Raw genomic sequence first — 17527 nt, forward strand, 5'->3', positions numbered from 1 at the left:
AGGTTTGTTTTCTTGGGTTTGGTTTTGGTACTTTGGAGATTTTTGACACATTATAGTTATAGCTCTTAATTAATCTAGAATACCACTGTCTTGATTTTGTTCAAAGAATTTAAAAGCAAAAATTTAAATTTAAATTTAAAAGAATTTAAAAGCAAAACAGGCCTTACTGGTTGATAATATAATGACTATGTGTTAAAACCTCCATGTAAATGATCTCACTTGCTCTGGTATTATTGTCTAACACCAATATTCAATATTTTGTACTACACAATAAAATTTTCAATTTTTTTTATATAAATGTTGTATAATAACAGGTGGACTATGCTATCACCCTCAGTTTGTATAGCTTGATTATTGCCTCCTCAAGCCAGCCAGCTAGAATTCAGTTAAACATTTCAGAAATAATGAATGAACTGGTGACAATATATGGAAGGAAAGCAGGGTCCAGCAGAGCTGTACACAAGAGGCTGACAGGCTGTCAGAACCTGTCAGATTTGCACTTCAAATAGATAAAGGGCATTTACAGATAGCTTTATAAGGAGTCAGTTCATCTCCAAAGGAATAGATGATATCACAACTGCTCTGAGAATTCACCACAAATCCATGCATCAAATATGAAGCTTTATTATATCTGAGCCTTCTGGGGGAGTTTACTGAATAATCCATTCTAGGTAGGCTTTGGGTTTAGGTGAGGGCTAGCTGGGTTTAGATGAGGGTTTAGGCTGCCATCCAGTCTAGGTAAGCATAGGTAAGTATAGATATAAACATGGGATATATCCATACAGGATATACTGGTGGTCAGGGAAGAGGCATTGGGGGGCAACTGGAGATTGCCATTCTCTCACTTTGAACAGAAAGCCTGTGACCAGCACTTAGAAAAAAATGGACACCAATGGAAATTTTTCATTGTCTTCTTTTATGGGTTTAAACAGATTCCGAACATCCAATCTGTTCCCTTAATATTTTATTTTATCCAGAAATACTTTTCGTTGAAAAAGTCTAAAAAGAGGGAAGTAGGATAGGTCAGAGTTGGGAAGCCTCTTGAATATTGCTAGAAGAGACTGCCGCTGTTTAGCAAACAAGAGATGAAATGGAGCAATATTTCTTCTTTGTAGTTATACCAGTGGGATAAACAACAGAGAGTTAGATGAGTTATGTGAGATGAAAAACTGATGTAAGAACAAATATAAATAAATATAGGTTGAATATCAGATAGTCTAAACATTGAAAGACTGTGATTTTAGAACAGACTTCCAATCACAGAAGTAAAAATAAATTTTATTATTAAAACTTATTAGAAGTAAAAATAAATCTTGCAAAGTTTAAAATGGAACTCATATAGTTTATACGGAAGTGGTGAGGAATAAGACCCTGACTAATCAATCATCAGAATTCTTTTCTAAATTATAACCCCTTAAAACTAGAGGGATAGAGAGAAGCACTCCCTCCCTGTGAATAAATTGTAGTTGTCTCCTACACATTGAGATGAAAAAGTAAAAGATTGCCTATGAGCATCTCCTGAGAGATCCCAAAATGGTGGTCTCACCAATCCCTGTGATCTGAACTCAGAATCCAACAGGATTAAAGCTCAAACCCCCAAATTTTGGTGAAGTTACAAAGATATTTTAACTTCTGTGTTTTTTTTTCAGTCCAGGGTGGATATACACTCTGGAAGAGAAGGAGCAGAAAGGAGGAAGGAGAACAGGATAAGAGGATAGACATGCTGTAACATTAGACATACTTCATATAGCAGCAGCATGAAGGCTGTAAATCTGCAGTGCTCCTCTACTGTAGGACAGATTATATGCAATCTAAGATTGCTAAACCTCTATTAGATTGAAAACCACACCAGTATCTTCCTTGTGTTTTCACTGTCTCAACTCCTTTCCTAGTTGTGCCACACTGCAGGGCTTGGCTGCTACTGTGCATACCCTGCTGTGTGTGAAGGATATATGCAAATAACTAGGAAAGGTTTTATCACTCTTTGAGATAAGCTTTCTTTTTGGTCACAATGATAAGATTAAAAAGATTATGGCCACAAACACACTGTCTTCACTGTCAGCTGCAATTGCTGCTCCTGGGACAAATGAGCCATAATAACTTTCAATCACTATAAAAACAAGGAAACTGAAAGCCCCCTACCAACAGCTACAACAATAAAAAGGAAGGTAATTGCAGCCAGTGGAATTTGGTTACTATCCCAGTTTAAAGCTTTGCCTTGTCGTGCTCACATTGGATTCAATCAATTCATTCAATAGATATGTGCTTTTTGAGTTTAAAACACTGTGAATCCATCTTATATGTATATGTGTGAAGTATGTCACTTTTAAAACAGAAAACAGAAATTATATCTAATAATGTTTTTTAGATCAGCTAAATATATAATGTTACTGAGAGGCTTTTAGTTGATGTTGTTTCCTAAGAAGTAAAAAAGAGTGGAGTGCTTCTTTTGACCCATGGAGCAGGTGAAAAAAAATATAATTTTTAATTACAGCATCAGGTACTGAGCCTCCAAAGCAATTTTTTTCATCACTGTCTAGTAATAGTCTGCAGCAAAATCTTAGTCCAAGACCTTGACATGACCCATGATGAACAATGAGGTGTGTGATTTTTTTGGACTACACTTAGGACTGAGCTGCATGGCTTTTAAATGAGTAAAGACAGACTTATAAAAGACTTCAAAGTCTTTTCTATTTTGTTCTTATTGCCATGATAGTGGCTCAGTCTGATAATGCAATTTCAAAGCATTATCATGTAAGTAGCTTTCACATTGAATTAGTGAAATATAGCAGGTTTAGAAAAGTAATGCTTGCTAGACCTCTCTCACAATAAGCTTCTGCATCTTTTCAGCACAAAATGACATCTGTGACCTTTCTCTTCCCTTCTCAGTACAATCAGTCAGTATGAAAAGTTCTGCTCTATGGTTAAAAATAGATCACCCCACCTATTAAATGTTGTTCAGCTGAACATGCTTGTCTGCCTTGAAAGCCAAAGAAATAAGGTAACAGTATGAAATTATGTAGGAAAATATATTTTTGTGTTCATATTTTCTTTATTAGCCTGACAAAAAATATGAAAACGACAGGAAAATAATTGACCATGGTACTCAAGTACCCCAAGTATCTTCCTGCTTGTCCAGAGAAACAAAATCCTTTGTACTCTGAACATGGAGGTATTGAAACCTAGAGATAGAGCTGACTTGAAAATTTACCCATTCAGGGAAGTGTGAAATCTACTTCCTTTGCATGATACACAAGCAAACTCAGAAATGCATTCAGCTTTCTTACTTGCCTCTGAATAGATACACTTTTATTTTACAGATGCTATGCTATATTATCATTTAATTAATAACTATAATAACTATAACTATACCAGCATGTTTCTTCAACTTCTATAGATCTGAACCATCTCTTTGTAGTTATGAAAATTTGTCACTTGCATATGAAAAAATTTCTCAAGAAGGGACACCCCTTTAAGGTGCTGAAAATATTATTTTATCGTTTATTGTATTAGTTACTAAAATAATAATCTATTACAGCATTTGCTGAATATTTTTTTGTCACTAGCCATCCCTCAAGGATTTGTCTTTATGTTTAATTTCTGATTCAGAGTTTAATCAGCCATGTATGGCATAGAGTTTGGCTAAAGTCTGATGAAAGACTTTTGGCTGCTGTGATTTGTCACAGCCTCAGCAGTTTGTGTAGAGCTGTTTGCAAAGTTTATTATACAAATTTATACAAATTGAGCATGTATGATATACTCCCAAGTGTAAAAATAGTGTTTTATAAATAAAACTGTGGCTTTGTTGGTAACAGTCACACAATGAAGGACATCCTAATCTCTAAAGTTAATGGCAAAAATAGCACTTTCCCAATGTCAGGACAATTGTTGAATTGTTTTCCTTCGCTGAATATGGTAGGCAATAAATGCCCTTATTATGAAGATTGGTCATACAAAAAAGGAACAGTAATGATCTAATCTAGGTGAAAGCCACATGACAAATACAGCAATAAAATAATAATAATAATAATAATAATAATAATCTATCTGGTTTGCACCATGAAAAATAAGAAATCTGATGCTTTTGTAAGTGGGTTTTGATTCATAGACAACTGTATATTTTTTGTATTTTACCCACCACCACCTTCTTTTCTGTTCCATCACCTTTAAAGGCTTGTGCCCAGTGCTGCTGTACAGCTGTGGGTGCTGATGGCATAATCCCAGCACACTGTGCTTCAGCTTCATTTTCCAAACAAATCAAGCAGGAGCAGCAATACTGCCTGGTTTTGATAGGCCTGAGCATATATAGAAAATATTAACCTGAGAGGAGATGCTTTTTATCTTGGCAGAATCTGGCTCTATACTGAGGACTCCATTCAAGAGCAGAGTAATACTGTGGTTTCCTTTTTTAGAGGCAGAAAAACAAACCAGAAGAAAAGATTGTTTTTTACTGCCAGTATACAACTGGATGGTAATTTACATAGAGGTAACCACAAAAAAAATACACATAGCCATGAAAGAGAATGGTACACAGGCCATGGAAACACGAGAAGTGTGTGACAAAGGCACACTAAAATTCCATCTTGCCCCATTTTTCCTCTTGGGGAAGTATTTGCCTCCTTTTCAAATGATGGGTACAGCCACTAAACCCCTGGCACCTATCTCCATTGTGGGCAGAGCTGCAAACCTTAGATCAGATGAATGATACTAAAAGCAAGTATTTAATCCCTGGGGAGGCAGTGTTTCTCTACACAGGTATTATTCAAATTTATCTCTCAAAGTTTGGGAATGAAGGAATTAACTTGGGATATAATACACAAATACATTTGATACCTTGATCCCCGAATCTCAAAACAACTATGAGAGTTTGCTCATGATGCTGCTGAGAGAACCTGAATTTTTGAAGACATAACCTGTCTGCTATGTATTTTTCTTGCTCTGTTTACACTGAACTAAAAGGAAAAATACAGATCAGGAATGTGTTTTATAATAAACCCTTAACAACAGAGATTTCTTTTATTTTTGTCCTTGGAGGGCCTGAAAAATAAAGAAAAGTATTAGGACATAGTACACTGATTTAAGCAGCTTCTGAAGCTAAGCAGCAATTTTGCCTCTTGAGTCTGATGTACAGGAAGAGCAGCCATAATTTAATGGATTAAATTTAAGAGATTGCAAGCTCCAGTCTTGAGTGAATCAGCCCCTTGACAATAATGTGAGTTTTTGTTGGAGGCTAAAGACTCTGAACCACAGTGACCTGGCTTATCTGTGCAACATGGAAAGCAAAGCTGTTATCTACAAACACAACAGGTGTGTGAGGCAATAGGAAATCTAAATTATTAATAAAACTGGGCTTGGTCAGAGATTTTTCATATCATATCTTTCTTTCCCCTTCTGTATTTGAATATATGATAATTGAATTTAATGAGGGGGGAAAAGGCCAAAACCAAACCCACCAAATATCTTGTAGAAATTAGATTTTTGTTTTAAAGATTCTTGGGAGTTTTAACTTTTTTATTTTTTTAACCTGAGAGATAAATGGGGGGCTGCTACACAAGTACCTTTCTTTTTGGTTTATTTCATTTGATTTTCTTTTGTCACAACAGTATCTTTCAAGTAGCATCCCTATTTTTCCACTCTGCCTTTAGGCTGCTCTGTTGCAACTCCTAGTTTTCATGAACCTTCTGTTCCCCAAAATTCTCTCTTACTTCACACTTAAGCTTGTTAACAGGCTTTGCTTTACCAGTTATAATGAAGAGTAATTCCACAATATCAACAATATTCTCCTTTACCTTACAGTAATAAGTCTCATGAGATTACATGTATCCCTAGTACAGTGCTTTTCTTCTGGGTTCTGCTAAATACCAACATATTTTGCTGGCTATTGGAAAGTTTTACCCTTTGTTTGCTGACAAAAAGTCTCAACTTCTCTTTCAGTAATAACAATTTTTAAGGTGTAATTTATATAATCCTGCTGGATTTTTTCCCAGAATTACTAGAGAGATTGGACCTCAAAAAGTAGAAAAGGAATTCAGGAGGAAAGAAAGAAGATTGTTGTGTACCTTAATCTCCACAAATCTATTGACTTCATAGTCATTTTCTTACCCTGTGTAACCATATTAGTGCAAAACTGCCCGTGCCTCCACTGACTGAAAAACAGCAAAAAAAAAAAAAAAAAGCTGCATCAGAGTATGAAAGGAATGGATGTTGCTCAAAAGGAAGGAAATTTCCTGTGTGTATTACTAGCCAATCTTGTGACTGTAGGATGCTACCATGCATGTTGACTTTCACTCTGGAGAGCAAGAACTTGTTTCTAAGATATGAGTAGCTGGAATGGTGAATGGAGTTTCCATCAGGCTATAAAGATAAATTACTCTGTTCCTCTGCATATCACTTGGAGCAGAATTTCAGTAAAGAGCACCTTTATCAAAAGTAAAACCTCATGTTGAGTTATACCTTAGCTTAAAAGAGCTCAGATAGTTGTTATTCTATCACAACTTAACACACTTTGCTCCAGGGGGTAAGTTACACTTCCAGATAAAATGAGGACCTTGTTCCTTGTCTAATTTTCTTCACCTCCCAGGCACTGCATCTTATTGAGCTTCTCCCTACCAGTTTAAAGAGCCTTTTCATACCAGAGAACTTTTCTCTATGCAGGGATGGACTTTCAAGACATATTGACTTTCTTTTTGATAACATTCTTAGCCTGAGGTAGCTCACTCTTTCAGTCTCCTGTAGAAATATTCTAGTGACATTTTCCTGAAGTTTAGTTAGTCCACTGCATTTTTGAACCTTTCCTCTCCCTGGTGCTTCCTCCCCAAAATAATTCCACAAAAAGTTGAACATTTTCAGAGTACAACAGAAGTCATCAGAGAACCATGGGGAACATGAAAATGCCATTACCAGTTTTAGGTACCTTCATTCCATCTGTTTTCTGCTTTCTCATCTCAATTGTTCTGTCTTTGGATATCCAAAATTTCTCATATGGAAAAAAGATGATGGAAGGGAAACATCACAGGTTTTCACATTTCTGCTTTAAAATTTCAATTTTCTTGTGCAAGTTTCTATCAAAAATTTGGCAAATGAAAATATACAGAACATTCAGCCTGAGATACATAGCTGCTACATAGTGTAGGGTTTAAATAGATAATATAAGGTATATTCAGGCTTTTTTTTTTTTTAAAGCTGTCTTCTGTGTTTAGGAAATACTCAGAATAAGATTCGCACTCAAGGCTCTTTGGGGACTCTGCTGAAAGGCAAGAAAAACAATTGTTTATATAGCAACATCACTTCAAGCATGGGCTGAAGCACACACTTATTTGTCAATAAATCATGTTGTATGTAATGTAAACAAGCAAAATTAAAAAAGGAAACAAAATATTCTGCATTTATACAGCAAATCCGATGTATTATTTTAAACAAATTTAGAGTGGCAAATAAAAACCTTTTTATTCCTGCAGGGCAGTGAAGCACAGAGATGATTGATGCATCATTGGAAGCCAGACAAAAGAACTAAACTGAGATGCACCTAAGGTATGAGTCCCTCTTGCTCTATTTACAGTGCTTTGTCACAGAACCTACTAAACTTTGTAAAGATCAGAGCCAGCTTAATTTCTTTTAAATTCAGTCTGGAAAGAAGTTATTCCATAGAAATGTTTGTTGAATAATGTATTTGGATGAAGATCATTCAGTCAGCACTATGAAAGTACAGTCCTTGCAGCACAATATACATTGTGAGAAGCTCAAGTCCTAGAAGTAGTTCATGGGCTCTTCACAGCAAGCAATCACTTATCAAGCCACATGACAGCAAGGTATATGATCACAACATCAGTTCAATGCAAAAAGAGATTTTCTGAAGAAATCATGACAGTTGGCTTATAGATAACTGCACTGCTTTTGCTGTCAACTTTTAAATAATAGGCTGCAATACAAAAAAAAAAAAAAAACTTTATCCAAAACCCTTGTAGGAAAAAATGTCTTGAGTGAACTATTTGATTCTTGGTATTTCAATATGAGATTTAATAATTTAACTCTTGAAAAATCAAGAACCTGCTCAGCTGAAAGATGAAAGGATACAAAGGACTTCACCATGAAACTAAAATACAGAATCATATTTAGCTATGCCTCAGAAATAAGTGAGGAAAATATGCTGCATATTCACAAATTTAAATTATTTTGTACTTTGTGTTATTGACCTTCTCCTCAAAGTATGGGTATATATAAACATGGTCAGTTCCAGGGATTTTCCTATTTTAACATTTGCACTATTTATATCAACTTTTTCTTAGAATTTACCCCTCAAAATAAGGAAGGAATTTTCTGTGTTATAATGGCTTAGAGGAAGATATGCAACATCAAATCAATCTTTTGTTTTAAATTTGTTTTAAATTTTTAATAAACTGAGTATAGTGCATTCAAACAAGAAGCAGTGATCCCAGAAGACAGTGCAAGCAAACTGGGTGATTTAGCTGCACCAGTTGAAAAACAGCAGTCAAAAAAACCTAGAAACATAGAAAGAAAGGGAAAAAGACAGAAACTGGATGATATTTACATGCATATGAGTCCTGGAGCTGCCAGAGCTGCCAGATTTCTATCTCCTCCTTCTGATAAGTTTGAGGACAGAGATAATTAACTGATTACATTAAAATGGAATGATAACAGAGAAGTATATCCCAATGGTGTCCAGTGGAATGATCTGCAGAGCTGAAAAACCTCAGCATCTATAACCTTGACATCTCTGTGAGAGAATTCATTCCTGAAATACAAAAGGAAAAGCTAAAATAAGCCAAACTATAGTGAGAACAAATAACAGAAGAGACTACCAGTGCTCCAAGGGGTGATCTGAGAATCACCCAAAGATTCCCAGTTTTGGTCAGAGCAGCAGTTTGGAGCTAGAGATGTTCAAACAGGTGAAGAGTTTCAAAGAGAAGGTTAACCAAAGACTGTTAAGTATCTCATCCCTTAACTTTGTAATATATGAAGGTTTTTCTACAGTCAGCAAGAAAAGCAGGACATTTTTGGGAGCCTCTGCAGGGCCAGCCTAAGACTTTAACCTTTCCCACTGACTTTGTAAAGCAAATCAAGTAATCTCCATGCTGATAAGATGCAGCAGGCCAAGGGAGTGGGAAGGAGAAGTTTGGGTTGACTCATCCCAGATAAATAATTAACCATCTCCTTTTTCCCAGTCCCTTGGCCCACTGCCTACACATATTATGAGCTTTTATTTCCCAGTTTCAAACCCAATACAAAGTTTGAGTTGTTCAATTTCCAAAACCTGAACTCTCTTTTGACAGAGTTTGATATGGACTGGCTTTGAAATAATCATAGACTGGCTTTATAAGAGACAAAAGACAGGGGATTCAAGACTTTAGCTCTTCACAGCATTAGGGAATTGAACCCAAGAGATATTATATCTTAGAATAACCTTTTCCAAGGGGATATTTTTGAGACATTTTCTCCCTTTTCCTTCCTTTTTCTGACTAGAGTCATGGCATGAGAAAAAATGCACAAGCTCACCCAGTTTTGAAAATGCAATGAAAAAGGAAACTGGCTTCAGCTATAGCCCAAACATGGCTTAAGAGTGATGCAGTTTTTTATGTCTTTTCTTCTTTTGTACTTTTCTCCTTTTAGCTGAGAGATAGGTACTCATTTATCCAGCAGGGATAGATACATTTCTCTACAAATGCAATAACACTGCTTCAGATTCCTGAAGAAAGCTATGGGCATCTCAAGCAGGGGGAACATTATTTCTGTGACCACTGAAACCCAGATTATACCCACATGCTATGTTAGGGGTCTAAACCACTATTGATTGAACACCTGTATAAAACTCATACTGTATTTCTTATGCTGTATCAAATGAGCTCAACAAATACTTATTCATAGCTCCTGTTATACATCTTTCTTGGAGAAGATTGAGAAGTTGCTCAGAAAAAAAAGCTGATTTCTTTCTGTTCTGTTGGTGAGAATTAATTGCAATAGACAGACTTCTGTTGTCTTCTTTAAGAGGGTGAGCAAATCTATAAATATGTACTTTTTTCTTATGTGTCTCAGGATGTAAGTATTTAAAATAATTTTAGTCCTGGATGTACAGTTTACACATGCAGTATTTGAACTCAGTATTTTCCACTTTGTTGTTTGCATACTTGCAGCTACATTCTATTTCCTTTCTTTCCTTCTTATCTCAATCCTAAGCAGTGAAAATATTTGGATGGTCATCTCTACTCTGGAAGGGAAACAAACAGTGTAAACATAGAAACGAGCAAGAGTGTTTGAGGGATTGAAGGGTTATGATTAAAACTAAACAGAGGAAGGGAAAAGTAAAGTCTTTAAGAATGACCTTAAAGGAGACAGGGAAAATGACAAAGAAAATAACAAAAAATTTTCTTCTTTAAAAGAAAAAGAGATCCACACTGGGATGAGAGAAAGCAAATGGCAGGGAAAGAACAACAAAGTAGAACTGACTAAAGTGGGATTTGAAAGGGAAGCTTCACATATCCCAGGGTCTCAGCACTGTGAGGTTTTGTTTGTTTGGGTTCTTTTTTTTGTTTGTTTTTTAAAATGCCTTCATAAGGAATGGGAAAAATTTTATTTGCAATGGTATCACAAAGGAAAAAAGTATATGTCTGCCAAAAACCAATAAGATGCCTTGAAATGTGTGTTTATTATAAAAAAGTAAATATGGGAATTAACCCATCTTGATTTTGTTAGTATATATTTGCAATAACAGCAGCAATAACAGCAAAAACAATGGAGATTTTTAGAGAAAGTGGCAAGAAATATGAGTGACAAATGTAGAATTATCTTTATCTGAAAAGGAAAAAGAAAAAAAGTACTCAAAGGAGAGGCAAAAAATAAAGCATACAAAACTAGAAAAAATGAAATTCAAATATGACACTGGGGTAGGAGGTGGAAGAAGATAAAAAATAGAATATAATTACCTACCAATATTTTTTTTTAATTTATGAATTATATAATCCATAATCCAATCACAATATCACATCTGTGTGCCTAAAGGCCAGAAAGGGTTTCATTTCACCCCTTCCCACCAAGAGGCAAATAAGAGATGATGATGTCAAGTCATTATTCCTATTTAGCACTCTGCTCTGCTTTTCCTCTGGCAGGAAAATAACTGTTTTGCAGTGGAGCACTCAGTGCATGGCTCCCAGTTCAGCAATAGCAGCTTTGGAAGCTGCATGGCTGCCCCAGTTTGTTCACCAGTTCATTTGCATGTACTGGGAAAAGAGGCCAGCCAAAGTAAATCTAATTTGTGAGACTTCTCTGTGAGACTTCTTGTTTTCCTCTCCTCTCAAAAGCCCAAGAAAATCCCACTGCAGCCACTACCCATACTGCTACTCTGATTTCTGATGATAAAATATCCCTGTCCTTTCACACACAGACAGGCTGGATACTCAAGAAGGAATATGGCCTTTCAATGTGAAGACAAGAAAAGTTTTAGGAATGAGAAACCCTCTGACCACTGAAAAACTTATGAGCACCAGGAACTCTGGTTTCAAAAGGGCCTATGCTCTTCTTTGATGTAGCTGATATTTAATATGATTAATTTGGCCAATGCAAAGTTTAGGGCATTGCAAAAACATAGGTATTGGGAAGGAGAAATGGCACTTTGAAAATAATAAATCCTAAAAGTGATATTAAATCACATTAATTTAGAAAGAAAATCATTTTTGTTTGGGTTTTAATATTTTAATAAAGCTTAAAACCCATGTCTCCATGAAGATGTGTATAGAACCTTATTTATACAACTAACTAAGCTGCAATGACCTCCCACATGTATGTCCTCAAATGAGGAACAAACAGGATAAGAAGTATTGAGGGGAAGGGGGATTAGCCTTCAGAAGTATTTTGTAACATTTCAATAACTGTGTGATATGAATGGAATGAAGGCTAAGTATTATGATAGGGAAGACAGTAAATAAATAGAGATAAAAGTAATCCCAGGTTATAATCTTACAGGAGGAAAAACTTTTCTCCTTGCAGAAGGGTGGGAAGTCATATTTTAAGAAAAGATAGGTACAGTACAGTATTTTATTGACACATACTTTACTTTTCAAATTACCCAAAATTATTCAGAATAAATTAGCACCATTGTGCTGCCAGATGCAAAGAAGGTGAAAAGCTTCCTGATTACCACAAGAAAAACAGCAAAAATGAAGACTGAGGTTTCAGTGGCGTTTATAAGAACACCTGTTCTGGGATCCATGGAGCTGGCAGTGCTGACTTGTGTACCTTGCAGAGAGGTAATTGCATCATGGAGAGCAGCAAACTACTAGAAAGGGCAGGGATGACTGCATGGCTAGCAGAGATAGTTTGTTAGAGATAGCAGAGTTCATATCCAGCACCCCACTACTGATTTGGTCAGGTAGAGACTCTGTCATGTCTTTCTTTTTGCCTGCATTAATCAAAGCTGACCAGCAGTTGAAATTCAGAATATCTGTGTTCTTACTGTTTGTAGTTCTTTCTGATTCACACTCTGAAAGACTGATTGTGAGAAACTTGCCAGCTTCATGAACATACTACTGAGATTGCAATCAAAAATCTCTTAATTTCTGCACAGCAAAATGCTGGTTTTCCTGGACACAGAATTGTGATTAATTCTGACCCAGAAAAAGCAAGCAAAAAAGCAAGCACAATAACACAAAAAAACCCAAACCAAACCAAAACAGAACAAAACAAAAGAAGAAACAACAACAACAACAACAAAACCATAAAAACAAAAACAAAACAACAAAATAAAAAAAAAATAAACCAAAGAAAAGTGGAGAAGACAAAGATAAGGTTGATTTTTCATGTCGTTGGTATGAATAGCTGCACTAATTCCTATTTTTAATCATAATTGCAATGATTTTGGTGCTGCCACAATTTCTGGCCTTATGCAGTCTGCAGACAGTATTCTCCCATTCATGTTGTCCCCATTTCAAGTAACTTGAAAAGTTCTAGGGCAAATATACTGGTGAACATCATATCATATCATATCATCATATCATATCATATCATATCATATCATATCATATCATATCATATCATATCAATCATATAAACATTTCTTAGACAATGAAATCTCAAAGAAGTTACTTTTATGATTTTTTGGGGCACAAATAATAGTTGCAAAACATTCATCAGGTTGCTTTCTGGAATAAACTAGATATAAAGACCAGTCTACTGTCATTTGGTGAGTGATTTTTTTTGTAAAATAATAATGAGAAAGCTTTTTAAAAATGTACCTGAAAGAGAAGGCTAGATCTGAAGAGAATACAGAAGATTGTTTTAGGGTGGGATAGGATGAAATCCAAAGAGCAGGGTAAGATCAAAAAACAAATAGAAATCTGTATATACTGTGGAAGAAGTCATGAAAATAAATTGAAGCTTGAGGGAAGGATGGAATGGAAAAGGACAAAACTAATAATTTATTTACCAATGTAGTCATTTAAAATTCTAATTTATGTACCCATCTATCTCCCTCTATGCTGTGTGTAACAAAACTTTCATCAATATAACATAAAGATGTCAAGTCCTTGAGCTTTGTCCTCCTCTTCCCCTGGAAGCACTGGAGGATATTATTAATGATTGCTCCTGCATCAGATCTCCTTCTCTTGAAGGTGAAGAATCTGAGCAAAGGCTGTTATCAACATCTTTGGCTCTGATTTCTTTACTTCAGACTCTCTTTGGAAACAGGTTTGGAAATACCTGAAGAGAAATGATCTCATTGGGGAAATTATCAGCTAAAAAAAACCAAATATCACTACCAACCACCCTGCAATAAAACAGTGTCAAACAAACTCATTTCTTCCAGGGCACTTTCTTTTGCTGGTGTTGCCATCTGGAAGAGCCATCTCTGTGTGACTGTTCCAAGCTTGGTCCATGCTGGCAGGGCATGCAGGGCACAGAGCTGCTGTGACATGAGCATTACAGCTCCCACCTGCTGCCCTCCAGGGGCTTCTGTGCCACTCTCCATTCATCACCACAGCAGTGGGCATTACAGGAGCTTCAGTTTTATAGTACAATGTGCTGTGCCTCCAAATTCTGTGTTTATGAGATTAATTCCTTCTTCCCTCCCTTCTGCTCTGCAGTCTGAACCCATGGTTTACACATGCTAATAATCAGATCATTTCATGTATCACACACATCCTCTTATGTCTCCTATTAACACATAGTTAATTCCCAAAAATATTTTAAGGTACCAATTAAAACCATTATATTCACTCTTTATCTAATATTATTAAACAGTGATTTTTTTTTTTCAAAGCATTTTATAAACCTATGACTCTGATGTTTCAAAAACTGAGGCCACTACAGTTCAAGAAAAAGTGAATCACTCTGCTCATTATTTTTATAGGTGGGACTAAAACTCTCACCTCAGTAATTTATAGTCTGGTATTATCTAAACTCCTGTTGAGAAATATACAGCATAAAAATACTTGAGGTGAGCTGAGAATTTTAGAACAGAATTATCAAACACATTATCTGATAAGACATGCAGGGCTTGTTGGACATATTTCACCAAACTCACGTGAAACTTCATAGTAACATAAAATTTTAAAAGAATACAGCCTTCAGAACAATTCCCAGCTGCTCAAAGCAACAGCAAATCACAACAATAAAATCAAATCTATGATCAGAATGGTCAATTCAACTTAGAGTGAGATTTTCTACAGGTAGTTCTATGTACCTATGTCACTACATCATAATCACCATCTTGTTAATCAACTTTCAAGAAAGCCAACCAAACAAGTAAAACATGTTAAATAGGTATTTAATCAATAAATTCTTACAGACATACTCGAATCCTAACACAAATAAATCCCATTCAGAATGCAATTCGATTATATTAATTGGCTGTATGCTTCCAAATCTTAATTTTCCCTCAGGTTATAATCCAGCTGGCTTTTTCAGTTTTAAAGCAGTCTTTTTCCATGTAACACCAGCTATGACTTGCATAACATGTTTTTAGTCAAATTTTAACCTTCTCAGGTGAAAAATCCTTTATCAGAGAGCTGATATTTGTGAGCTCTGTACATTCTTGTCTGTTTTAGTCCCCATTTTCTTCAATTCAAGCAATCATAAAACTTTCAGTCTTAAACTGATAATCCAAAATCACATAACAACCTGAAACTGGTTTCTTATTTAAGTATATTGTTTTCATTCAGTACATTTTTATTCTCACTCTATATTAAGCAGGATGGAAGGAGCTGGAGTGATGCTTAAGTAAGGCAAAAATGCACATTATTTCACATGCTCTGAAATGTTAGGGAGGACTAGTCACATAAATCTCTGGAAGATGAAAGTTATAATTTAAGAAAAAAGAGAGCTAAACATGTGAGTCTTGACTTCAGATCTCTTACTGGAGAGTGTTCCTTTCAAGCCTGGGGATTGGAGGCTTATCTTCCAAATGGCACTTAAAATGCAGGCAAAGGTTCCTAAATGCCAATTTAAGTTTTGAATTGACTATGATCAGGATAATTGAGTGCATGGAAGGATATGCCCCAGCTACAACTAAGGATACTGCAACTTTCACAACATCTTTACTTTGAGATGTCGACAGTATCAACAGAATTTGAGCTACAAAACTGAAAAGATACAGGATTAAGAAAGAAATAATGGATTTAATAGCAGTTAGGTGAACATCTATCACGGAATCCCTGAAAGTATCTGTGTAACATTGCATTGCCTTTCTGTGTTTCCACAGAGAAGTGATTAACAGAGCTGAGGTCACCACGGAGAGTACTAGAGGAATAAAACAACCTACAAAGTAAAGAAGCAGCAAGTAGAGATATGAATTATCCCAGACTGTGATGTGAGCTGTGCTGTTCTCTCTGCAGTTCCCTGTTGAGCTGCATAGGTAAGTGCTGGGTGTAATCCATAGCAAAGGAAGGGAAGTCACAGAGGAGATCACCAGCGATCCAAGAAGAAGCCACGGGACCATCCCAGCTATTCTGCGCTTGATCTGCAGCAGCAGCCAGTGGGTAAAATTGATTATTTTAACACAGTACAGTACACAGAGCCAGGTACTGAACCACAGGCTGCTATGGTTTACAAACATCCACACAGCACCAAAGTCCTTGTACACTGCAGCCCACTTAAATACATCTGCAAAGTAGAGACTGTGGATGTGCATCAGGACCGTCACCTGCAAGATAAATCTCGATGTGCTCAGGAAGATCAGGATCGTATCAGCAGAAGAAATTTTTTTGCTTTTGATCCAATTAATTATATTAATGGTTGCAATAAATCCATTTCCAATCAATCCAACCACAACTTCAACAGCTACAATGCATATTGAAATGATAAGAAGTGGTGGCAACATCTTGCTGCTTTGGTCACTTCTGATCAGCCTGTGCAGCTGTGCAGGAGTTGAGCAGTTCTGATGGTGTCTGACTAGTCACAGCTCCTGACTGCTCACCTTATATCCAAGAACAAAAAACATCTGGAAATGAGAGCAGATCTGGAAGTGATAATGAGTAATTATTGATGTTCTTCCTGCATGTGCAAATCAGAGAAAGATTCAATAATTAACTCTAACCTTTTACATGCATAAAATTTGCCTATGTTTTTCCTTCTGTATTAACCTATCCATCTTGTGCCCTACTGTTTATATTCTTATCTAGAGTGACAGAAAGCTCTGTGGCTCCCTGGTTACAGCAGTACCCAACAATGTGGAGGGGGATGGAACATGAAACCCAACAGAGGCACCACTATAACTCAGCAAAGATATCTTACATTGTAACTAGTGTCTTTCAGACTGCTTTGAAGGTTTACAAATTATTACCAGACCAATTAGTTGGAACCATTTTAACAAGGAGAAAATTATATAGCTTCCAGCCATATTCTAGAGGAGCATTCCAGACAACAAGGCTGTCTTTATCCAAGGATTTTTGCTACATTTAGCTGATCACTTCTTATATGTAATCACATATATGGGATCAAAAGATGAAAGTAGCCAATATGCAGAGGACAGGCCAGTCAAGTAGAGCAGACCACCTATCAGAAACCTGCTGAAAACCCACCCTCTGACCTGTTTCACCATCTCAGCTTCTATCTCACCTGCATGCCACACAGTTTGATAGTGAATTTAGACCTGTTCTGCATTATAGACTGAAAATGTGTCATCCTCTTCACCCATGTCTTTGTCTAATGCTGCAATGAGCAGTCCAGAGCAGCGGTGGGCCTTACTGACCTGCGTCCTGCATTAGTTCTTATTTATAAACAAATATGTCTGATTTAGAGAACAATGTGTTCTCACCTTCTCAATCTCAATAGAATCCAATCTATGAATACGATATTAGAAAATGTATATTGTCAATATACAATTTCTTGAAATAGAAAAATATGAAATGCAATAGGACTGTGACAACAAGATGAGAAGCAGCTGACATCATTAAGCCACTAGAAAAAGTCTGGAAGTTTTTTGGTAGCAATATATTTACTGATTTTGTGGGAAGGTTGATATATATTTCTGGAGTCCATTTCTTGACAGAGTAAAATCTTTCACAGTAAATAATAGACTGAACTT

At 36.1% G+C, this 17527-nt stretch overlaps 2 protein-coding genes across 2 annotated transcripts in view; both read right to left on the reverse strand.

The window, feature by feature from the left end:
- Nucleotides 1-17527, reverse strand: part of TENM4 (teneurin transmembrane protein 4) — a 1506484-nt gene that overhangs the window by 1354999 nt on the left and 133958 nt on the right. The window lies entirely within an intron of this gene.
- LOC130253211 (taste receptor type 2 member 40-like) lies at nt 15356-16321 on the reverse strand. Its single transcript, XM_056491594.1, has one exon. It carries the CDS (start codon nt 16319-16321, stop codon nt 15356-15358), a length of 966 nt encoding a protein of 321 aa, XP_056347569.1.

Source organism: Oenanthe melanoleuca, chromosome 1, assembly GCF_029582105.1.
Source record: "Oenanthe melanoleuca isolate GR-GAL-2019-014 chromosome 1, OMel1.0, whole genome shotgun sequence".
Lineage (NCBI taxonomy): Eukaryota > Metazoa > Chordata > Aves > Passeriformes > Muscicapidae > Oenanthe > Oenanthe melanoleuca.

Excerpts from the sequence above, each read along its gene's own strand:
- LOC130253211 (XM_056491594.1), bottom strand. The coding sequence starts at position 16,321 with ATGTTGCCACCACTTCTTATCATTTCAATATGCATTGTAGCTGTTGAA.